We start from the raw sequence: 10,444 nt of genomic DNA, 5'->3' as shown, positions 1-10,444 counted from the left end.
GTGTGTGTGTGTGTGTGTGTGTGTGTGTGTGTGTGTTTTTGATTTTCTTTCTTTGTCAGTATGAATAGGTGGCAGATTTTGTTCATGTCCATCAGTGTGTAACAGTGCTCATTTTGGTGACAAAAACACACATTAACAACATTTTGAGAGTTGGTGAAAACGAGGAGCCATTAGGATAAAATTACAAACATGATTGCCATCTAGCCTGCACAGCCAGACACCATCTGTGCCAAAATCTTCCTCTAAAGGATATTAGACCTGCCTGACCCTGGCCAGACACCAACTTCTGACACACAGCTGGAATGTACTTTCTCTTTATTTTCTCGTTTTTATAAGCTTTAATTTTTACCACTCTTAAAAATATGAGGGGTATCAATCATGGAAATGTCCCAAAATGTCAAACATAGTTAAACATCGGAATATATGCTCATTTGCCTTTTTTATGAAGGTAACCTGGAAAGATTTATTTCAATCCCTTTTCTGCATTAAATATTAAAGATCAACAGAGCTATTTGCTGAAAAACAGCCGTATGTTGTGGTCATACACTACACTAAGCAGAGATCTGAAGAGGAACCAAAACATCCAACCAAAACAATAAGCCGAACACGAAAACCCTCCATGAATAGGTCAACTGCAAAGTTGGTGATCATTATCTGTGGATTTGTCAACATAAGCACCACGTTTTACCTTACAGTCATTCAATTCACTGTTAATGTAAATATTAATGCAGCTTTAATGTAAATTAAAGCCTAATTAAAATATTTTGTTATTCATACAATCAAGCTCTTGAGTTTTTCCCTTAACTTCTGTTAGGTCCCCTAAAGCTCCTTTCAAAGTATATTACTGCAGTGCATCTTGTCATTGTCAGAGTCAAGATTTCCTTTGTAATCTCATTGTCCTGTTTTCTCTGCATGTGTACGTGTTCTCTTTCTGTTTGTGTCAGATCAGATATTGTCTCTCTGAGGTTGTTTTTCTCTTTTGTGATGTCTGCCTCCCTTCCACTATCGTTTTCATACAAATTGTGACTATAATACTGCTATCATTGGTACTATTCTCATGACAGCTTGCTATACGTACCCGTGGGATCCATTCACATGTGCAAGAAGGACACACACACACACACACACACACACACACACACACACACACACACAAGGAGGAGGAGGACGAGAACACAAAGAATTCTTAGTGTGTGTGTGTGTGTCTGTGTCTGTGTGTGTCTGTGTGTGTGTGTGTCTGTCTGTGTCAGTGAGAGAAACAGAGACAGAGATGGGGGTGCATTCAGGGGTACTGTAGGAACTTGGCAGTGGCGTTCCAAAACATTCCTCTCTCTCTCTCTCTCTCTCTCTCTCTCTCTCTCTCTTTGGTGGCCAGGAGGTTAATGATGAATTGCAGCTGGAGACCAAAACATAGTATCACCTTTGTCACAAAGCTTTGTTATGGTCAAAATCATAACAATTAACTTAACTCATGGCTTAGCAGCTTTATTAGCGATTGTACAAAGTCCTTTACAGCTGCCAAAAATGAAGAATGACACAGTAGAATTCCCAACTTACACAGTGTCTCTCCCTCACAGATGTGTACAGTCAGTGGGAGTACACAGTTTCATGATTTAAGGCTGCATAGGTTACCTTTGGGTTGTTGGTTTTGAGAGTAACCAAGCTTGAGATACAGCGTTTGTATGTTTGTCAAGTGGGATGGTCACGGCAGCGACATCACCTCACAAACATGCCTCCTATCCTCTAATGTAAGACTGTTGTCTTCCTGTGTGTGTTTGCGTGCAGTGTGCGTATGTAGCTGAAAAGGTTATTCATCCTCTTCTTGTAAATTAACAGATAATAACAGGGACAGAATGAGCAGGTGGCCCAGTTTCTATCTCTTGCAGACATTACCTAATTTCAATAATTCCACAACGTACATGAAAAGCTTGCCACATTATTTAAATTCATGCTGTTGGCTTCTCAGTTAAATAAACATTTACCTATATATCACTTTCTTCCTTAGAGAGATGAACCACCCTCATGCCTTTTTGCTAAATATGAACCTAGAGCAGTGATTGCAAAACTCTTCCAAACCATGGCACCCCTTCAAATAAAATCTTTTTCCACAGCACCCAGAGCCACCCAACCCCCAATATCACGTGCATATATATCTACACAGATTCGTATCAGTTTTAAAAATGTTATATTAGATTCTATCAATCAAAAATGAATTCAAGGACAAACAAATATTTGTCTTCCACAAGCTCCCAAACGCTGTCTGTTAAGATGAGTAGTGTTGAATCTGATTTTAGTTATTTGACAGAAAAGTTCAGGATCTGCTGCTGTGAGGCTGCAATGCTACTGCCTTTGTAGCAGAACAATTATGAGAAAGCTCTCAGGTGTTTAGCTACGAAACCTTTGTAGAGATATTCACTTCTGTATGTTGTCCACGTAGCAGCAAGAGCAGAATGTCCTCCTCATCCAAGAGAAGCATTTGAGGCGGTTTTCCTTTCTCTTCTTTGACTCACTGTCGTCTGTGTTGTCCGAAAGGTTGCTGGTGTTGGGATCCTCAAATGTAGAAGCCAAAGTGTAACTTTTACTGATGGACTCCTCCTCAGACGTCTCCTCCGGTGGGATTCTGCTCTGTGAAGGAGCAGGCTGAACCCTGACAAAACCGGATGGCAGTGCTGTAGAAGTCAGCCTGTGTGTTCTTCGTGTGCTGTTAAATAAACACACATGCAGTTAATTACAGGCACTAGAGGCAGCTGCCTACAGCCTCGGCCGTACTGTATTTACCTGATGAGAGTCTGAAATGAAGTTCTCATTGACCCCCTGCAACGTCAGTGATCATAAAACCAATAACTAGCATTGGTTCAGTGGAAACCCAACCTCGTCCTTCCCTACTTGAAATGACACTTACTTATCATCTACACAAGTCCTCATGATGGTGTCTTTGGTCCTGGTCTGGGCCTGCCTGGTGCTGGGGTCAGAGGCCTGGTTCGTGCTCAGTTGAGTCGCCTGGTTGGTGTGAGGCTCGGCTGCCTCCTCAGTGTCAATGCCAGGTTTAGCTGCAGGGCTCGCGCTGGGGACGGATGCCTGGCTTGGGCTGGTTTCAGCTTCTTCAGACCTATTGATATAAGAAAAGAACATGATTCACAGATGTGAATAGATTGATAGATAGAAAGAACAAATGATTGCATATTAGTGCTGACTGTTTGGGGGTGTGCTTTCAGTTCGGAGTTGAGTAAGGTGATGGCTTTATGATAGAAATTCTTCATGAATCTTGTGGTATGTGTTTTTATGGACCTGTAGCAGTAATCAAACAGGTGATGGTGAAGGGTTGCAATGAGTCCTTCAGGATGTTTTGTGTTTTCTGTTGTATGTAAATCTGCACGCACGCCCGCAGCTATACTCACCAGGAGCTGTTGAGGTAGCTCATGGTAATAAATGGGTGATTGAGAATACCGCTAGGGGTAATCCTCTCCTTCTCAGTCCACTTGAGCATTGCCTTCAACAGCTCAATGCACTCCCACCTCTCATCAGCCTCTGTGGCATTATCTTTCTCCAGACACGTCTAGTTTATAGAACAATCAAAAATACAACCGTGGTCAACTCAACTTTCTAAAGCATAAAAGGACAATCAATAAAAGTCACATTGCAGCAGCTACCCTCTGCTTAATGACCTACTGTCTTCATTTCGTCAAGAGAACGGAAGGTGTAGTGCCTGCTGTCAGTGGTCGTTGCTCTACAGTACTCCTGAGGTGTCTAAATAGGACACAAGTATTTAAGTATTTCTTAGTGATCGACTGGAGGAAAATGTTGAAAGCTATCATGTTTATTTAAGAAGAGAGTATTGAATACGAAACTAAAAGAATTAGTTTTATACCTTAAGTATCCACTGACTGGAAGCTGTCTTGTGGAAAAACCGTCCCCATTTCCATTCAACATTAACAGCAGGGGCTGACGGTGGGCCTATGAGGTTGAAAATGTACTGCAGCTGGAGAAAAAAACTCTAGACATTTAACTTAATTAAGTCTACAATTGGTAAACTTAATAATAACTGTATGTGGCCTTTAAGAGTGATGATTTACAATTGGTCAAACATTAAAAAATACTAATTCGTAGTCCGTCTTCCCAGGGAAGAGTGGAAATCCAAACAACATGATGGCCATCACACAGCCCAGCGACAAGATGTCAATGGCCTCAGACAACCGGAGTCTCAACATTATTTCTGGAGCTCTGAATGACAAAGAACAGTCTTTAATGATATCACTGACCTTTGTGGTGTTTTAAGAATACAAGTAGCCTACAACTGATTGCACAGTTGCAAACAAAATAATAGCACACTACAGCGCAATAAAGATCAGATTTTCTGTAGACCTCACCTGAAGAAAGGGGTCTGATGAATCTTGACATGCTTGGCTTTAGATTTGAAAATAGCCAAACCGAAGTCAATTAGCTTCACCTTTAACGGCTGCCTCACGTGGTCCACCAGCATGATGTTGGTAGTTTTCACATCAGTGTGGATCACTCCGATGGTTGTTAGGGCATCAAATGCTGTGGCCAGCTGCAAGTGATGATAATAAATGTTACATTTATGTCACACAAAGTGTTATGACAGCAGTGATGAAATAACATAAAAGTTGGAAATACAATTCATAAATTGACCACAGTTTAAAAACTGACACACAGTGTTCAGTGTTGCCTTCTAGCTGATGCCATACCTGCTGGATGACAGTTCTGATGTCCTGCAGACTCATTGGGGCCTCTCTCTTACAAAGATAGTTTTTCAGGCTTATGTCCAGCACCTCGAACACCAGATATTTGTTCATCCAGAATCCACCGTAAAATTTGACGATGTTCTGCTGGTCCAGGTTGTTGTCCATTAACACTCGCATCATGGATGCCTGAAAATACACGACAAAATTGACATGCTTAGTTGTGGGCCTATTTTTTTTTTTTGGTGTTCTTACGTATTATAGCTGCAGTCATCAATACAAGTAGCTTGCAATTAGGCAAATAAAGTCACTTATAAGACCATTGAAAAGGAAAGCATTAATGCATCAAAAGGAAACGACATGTTGACATCAGACATGTACAGCTCACTCATAATGCTGTTGCCTATTTTTAGAGCTGTCTCTTTGGCAATTGTAAAGGGGAAAACCAACAAAGTGACCCACCTCCTCATTCAGATCACTATAGACTTTGGCGACCTTTATGGCCACAGTCTTTTTAGTGTCCTGGTCCAAGCATTTCAGTACTGCTCCAAAGTTGCCCTGTCCCAATAGTTTCAGAACCTCATATTTTCTGGGGAGGGAGTACAATTCTTCAAGGTTGGAGTCAGGGGAAATAGATGTAGGTGTATTTCCCATGTTGGAAGCTGATATTGAAATGGGGACAAACACGAAAAGGAGGAGATTAATTTAATTATCTTTTTATTTGTTTTACAAATTTTTGTCAAGTATGTAAATGTTAACTACACTTTGACAAATTGTGTGACAACAGCTTTAAAGTTTTACCCTCGATCTCTGAGCTTTGCCAAATATTTTTTACACCATAAAGAATGAAAGACAGTCTTACCTGTTATCCACAGTTGGATTTTCAACCACAGCTCTTTGGATTAGTTTGGTTGAACTTGATTCAAAATTTGCTGTCTATTCAGTTGAGTCTGTCTCAGTAAAATGACCTGAGTTCACTCAGAACCTTGTGTGTGACATCCGTTCTAGAACATCTCGATGATGTCAAGAACACTTCCAAACCATATTTGGAGAGAGTTTACATCTCACAACAACATTCCTTAAAATAAAAATAAAAAATGCAGTAAGGTATTTATGAAATATAATCAGCACTGAAAATGTTTCACTTTCATAATTCAAATTAATCCGCAAAGTGAGTGGTTTGGGGCTGCACTGTCAGTAGAAAATGCTGGAACACTTGTGTGATCCCTGTACACTAGCTAGATCTGGCTAAGATGACCAAGTGTTGTGTTTGTGTGATTTGCCATCTTGACAATCCAATAAAGTGTCTTGATATTTAATTATTGATCATGCCACTGAACTCTGCTGAAAGTTTACCTTTAACAATTCTGTGCACTCCCTCCTGTCGTCAGTCTCAGTGAGTCTTTCTCCAGATGCATCTAGTTGGAAATAATAAATAATCTGAAATGTTTTATATGAATATATTTATTAGGAACTTGAACTGATTAAATTGAACAACTATACACATTTTGTTAATTGTATTAATAATAATGAATTAATATTATTATTATTTGCTAACCCTATTTTAAAAAGAGAAGGAAGGTTGAAGATTAATTCAGTAAATAATGGGTAACATTGCATCTTGATTTTCTTCTTTGGTGGCAGAGCCAGGAGGTTAATGATGAATCACATCTGGAGAAGAATGACACACAGTAGATGATCAGAATTAATGTGAAAACAGAAAGAAAAATACACTGTACAAACACATGCCTTAGAGGTTTGTGAAAAAGAAGGCACTGATCTGGTTTGCCTCATAAACTAATGTGTGTTGTGGGCTAATTGTTTTGCTCTAAATTAGGTCAGGTTTCTAAATACACACACACACACACACACACACACACACACACACACACACACGCACACACATAATCTTCATTATGTTCAGGTTCATTTTAACTTCTCTATTTTTCATCCAGGACTACAGTAGATTCATATAGTGTGACTGAGGGGGTTCAGCCCTATGCAGAACAGCAGTGGGGACAGAGCTTCACTCTGGTATATGCCACACTTGATGTTAACATGTGCAATTGGCTTTGAGTTGGCCTCTAGAGTTGTCTTCCACAGCTCCACAGAGTTCTTGATGAAAGTCCTCAGTGTCTTTTTGATGTTATACAGCTCCAAGCATTCTAGAATCCATGAGTGCCACATTGAGTTTTAGCCGATTCAGGCAGTGCAGCGGTTAGTTTGTCCGTTCTTGCAATCTTGAGTGACTGCTCTGTTGACCAGTATAATGTGTTTGGCACCCCTTGGGTCTTTGCCAAATCCTTTCTGTGCACTGTTCATGTATTGGGCCATGTGTCTACACATTTTAGCTCTAATGATGCCTGCCAAGAGCTTCCATGTTGTGCAGAGGCAGGTTATTGGCTGGTAATTAGAGGAAGTTGCTCCGTTCAGGGGGTCCTTCATGATTAGGGTTGTCCGGCCTTAGGTTAACCATCCAGTGTGGGTCCCATCTCTCAGCAGCTGGTTCAGTTGTGCTGTCAGACGCTCATGATGTGCAAACAGCTCATTTTGATCATTTTGATCAAATCTGGCCCTGGTGCTGTCTAGCTTCTTTTGATGTGAGACACTCTTTCATGGATTTCTGCCAGTGTGATGTTTAGTGGGTCTTGTTCTGGGAGGTTTCTGTGGTCAGCTCTTAGATCCACTAGCCATTGGTGTTATGTGTTGTGTTGCCTCCTACCATGTATTGTTCAGTCTCAGTATTGCAGTAGTATTGATACCCTGCCACTGAGAGTACACTTTAGATGGTCAAGTGGAGAGCATCCTGTTTATTCTCCTGGCTTCTGCTTCTGCTTCTCTTTCCTCATCCCACCTTTCTGCAGCTCTGATAATTGTCTGACTTCCCTCCTTGTTGCTTTGGTCTTAGCTTCCAGCTGCTGCTACTTATGGCCTAAGTTCATGTGGAGCCAAGCATCACTAGGACCACTGTTGCTGTAGTGTATATCAGCTTGTGGTCTCGGTAGGGATGTACAGTATATATGTTATATATATGTGTATATATATATGTGTATATATATATATATATATATATATATATATATATGTCAAGAAAATCTTGAGTCTTGGAATAAAAATATATATTCTCTGTGCTACAACAAAAACTATTGGAAAAGAAAAAGCATACAAGAATCCAATATGCTTGAATTTATTTTTTTCAACTGATAACCAACAAAATAATACTTTTATTTTACCAACTGATTGGAGATTTTAAAAAGTCCACATTTTACATTTTAAAACTAAGACCTAACAATATCATTCATTAATGTATTCAGCTATATATTTGACTGAGTCGGTCTTAAAACATTTTTTTTCAATTTTGATGCTCACAAAAATGATCCTGTTAATTCTTTTTTAGCTCTCATTTGATTTGTTGAATAAAATTAAAAGGTTGGACACATTTTTTTGGAATAATAGTACGCTCTTTATTTTGACAAACAATGGCAACATTATGTAAAAATAACATATTCATTTAAACTCAGTTTATTAACTCAAAATGCTCTTCAGCTAACATTCAGAATGAAAATGAGCATGCAAAAGGATCTAGAATATGAATTTGAATATGAAATGTCATCCAAATCACGTGTCATGTAATGATGCAAAAAATAACAAAGGAGCTCCTGTATAAGCATCGTCATCAGTTATTAATTTCTGTAGGAGATATATCAATAAAGGAACAGCATTGTTTTTGAATTGCAGATTAGATATTACCCATATTACAGCCCTATTGTTGTGTACAATAATGAGGAAAATAAAATATAATTTACAGTATATTTCCTATTTTGGATTTTGAAACCGGTAAACCAAGATTTCACATCGTATTAGATTCAGTGTCAATTTGGTTTGTACTGTGAGAGGGAGAGCCACACAAGCATGCAGCAGCGAGAGCAAACAGTTCTCTTAAGCCAGCACAAAAAGCGGTAGATGCAGTGACTTCTGTTTCCTCTTCTCGCCTGGATATCAACTGACATTAAATACCTCAAGCACCCCCGGATCAACAGTGTGGAATGTCCCACAGTTTAGAAACAAGATACATTATTCTCTTACCAGAGGTGGTGGGATAGAGGTCTCTGTTGTCCGGGTGAATCCTGGTGGCGCCTAGATTGCAACAATTCAGACTGGAAACTTGGCCCACTGCAACAATGTTGCAATCAAACACCGCAAGTGGACAAAGGCCGGTGGAAGGAGCTGCTGCAGGGTTGGGACTAAACATTTAAATGGACACAGAATTTTTCTTGTTATTCCCATAGAAAGTTGTTTGGTGAACCCTGCTCTGCTTGGCTTGAGAACTGTAAATTGCTGTAAAAAGTCAATAAGTTTCACCTTGAACAACTGTCTCACATGATCCCCCATCATAGTGTTGTCTATTTTCACATCACAATCCTCTTTAGGGCATTGAATGCTGTTCCCATCTGCAAGTAAAAATTATATTAGGAATGAAACATATCTATAGAAACTTTGATCACATAACAAACAAACAAAAACAGAATTCTGTTGTATGCAAAAGGTACAGTGTTTAAATCATAAAAATGGCATTGGATACAACAGGTGTGATGTTAGTGTGGACCACAGTTTGAAACTGACAGAGCTTTTAGTTTCTTGCTGATGCCTTACCTGCTGGATAACAGTTGGGATGTCCTCCAGACGCAGGGGACTGTTTAAATCCAAAAGTTAGTCCTCAAGGCTGATGTCCAACACCTCAAACACCAGACTAATCATAGTCTTCATGATGAACTTGCCATGAAACTTGATGATGTTAAACTTGTCCACATTGTGGCGCATGAGTACTTTTAGCATGGACGCCTGGGGACACCAGGCAAGTATTTTCACAAACAACAACAACAACAACCGTCATCGCTAGTGGTTTCACCCAGAAACATTAGGTAAACAAGTTCACATATTTAAAAAATGAAGAAAAAACATATTTTTTCACATAGACATCTGGCATTTGACTAGCATCTGACACACAATAGTTTGCTGGCACACAGCTGGAATTTTACACAGGCTACTAGTATTGAGTGTAATGGGGCTTTTACAGTGTGTACTGCCCATTCATAATCTGAGACAGGCTACCAATCAGGCAACTTCTTGCCACTTTAGTTTAGTTTTGTATACGCAGTCTGGTTATTATTACCATGAGTACATACCCCACATTTGAAAGAAAATGTCTGTTGTGCAACTGTAAAATCAAAATCCTCACTGTCCCACCTCCTGACGGAGATTATCGTCGATGTTGGCAATCTTTATGGTGACAGTCTGTTCAGAAACTTGTTTCACACATTTGACTTTCACTTTTCGAAAGCCACCTTCCCCCAGAATTTCCAGGTACTCATAACTTCTGGGGACTGGGAGCCGGTGTTTAGGATGAGGCTCAGGGGAAGATGACAAAGTTGAGCTGTCCATGGATGTATTTATTTTCTCTCAGACAGTTAGAATTGAAATGGGGACAAAATAGAAGAAGTGCTTATTTTTATGCCCTCAAAAGTTATGTTAGGTGTTATGTTATGGGAGAACTAGTTAAGTGCATTGGGACTTCATTTTTAACATGAAGTTAGTAATTTATAAGACAACTGCAAAACTGTGGTAAATTTTGTTCTGACACAACCACTTCATTAGTTTAACTATATGTTTCATTGTTTTGAAGAAAATTAGATTCAAGATTCAAGATATTTATTTGTCATATGCACAGATTTTACACCATGCAA

At 39.4% G+C, this 10,444-nt stretch overlaps 2 protein-coding genes across 2 annotated transcripts; both read right to left on the bottom strand.

The window, feature by feature from the left end:
* Positions 1-1,588: 1,588 nt before the first annotated feature.
* Positions 1,589-4,191, bottom strand: LOC116690906 (uncharacterized). Its single transcript, XM_032518127.1, has 5 exons — positions 3,869-4,191; positions 3,670-3,747; positions 3,399-3,556; positions 2,903-3,109; positions 1,589-2,701 (listed from the first exon to the last, which is right to left on the bottom strand). The coding sequence occupies exons 2-5, from the start codon at positions 3,676-3,678 to the stop codon at positions 2,413-2,415; spliced, it is 663 nt and encodes a 220-aa protein (XP_032374018.1). The 5' UTR covers positions 3,679-3,747; positions 3,869-4,191; the 3' UTR covers positions 1,589-2,412.
* On the bottom strand, positions 4,191-5,717 carry LOC116690908 (homeodomain-interacting protein kinase 1-like). Its single transcript, XM_032518128.1, has 4 exons — positions 5,563-5,717; positions 5,163-5,362; positions 4,707-4,889; positions 4,191-4,549 (listed from the first exon to the last, which is right to left on the bottom strand). Exons 2-4 carry the CDS (start codon positions 5,352-5,354, stop codon positions 4,364-4,366), a joined length of 561 nt encoding a protein of 186 aa, XP_032374019.1. The 5' UTR covers positions 5,355-5,362; positions 5,563-5,717; the 3' UTR covers positions 4,191-4,363.
* Between the last annotated feature and the right edge of the window lie 4,727 nt (positions 5,718-10,444).

Source organism: Etheostoma spectabile, chromosome 6, assembly GCF_008692095.1.
Source record: "Etheostoma spectabile isolate EspeVRDwgs_2016 chromosome 6, UIUC_Espe_1.0, whole genome shotgun sequence".
In the NCBI taxonomy this organism is placed as follows: domain Eukaryota; kingdom Metazoa; phylum Chordata; class Actinopteri; order Perciformes; family Percidae; genus Etheostoma; species Etheostoma spectabile.
The sequence above is the reverse complement of the archived record's forward strand: the minus strand, read 5'-3'. Positions and strand labels throughout refer to the sequence as shown.

Coding starts and splice junctions, on each gene's coding strand:
- LOC116690906 (XM_032518127.1), bottom strand. Junction 3,110..3,398: donor AGCTACCTCAACAGCTCCTG/GTGAGTATAGCT, acceptor TTATATCAATAG/GTCTGAAGAAGCTGAAACCA. Junction 2,702..2,902: donor AGGACTTGTGTAGATGATAA/GTAAGTGTCATT, acceptor TTTATTTAACAG/CACACGAAGAACACACAGGC.
- LOC116690908 (XM_032518128.1), bottom strand. CDS start 5,354: ATGGGAAATACACCTACATCTATTTCCCCTGACTCCAACCTTGAAGAA. Junction 4,890..5,162: donor ATAGTGATCTGAATGAGGAG/GTGGGTCACTTT, acceptor GTGTATTTTCAG/GCATCCATGATGCGAGTGTT. Junction 4,550..4,706: donor TCAGAACTGTCATCCAGCAG/GTATGGCATCAG, acceptor CATCACTTGCAG/CTGGCCACAGCATTTGATGC.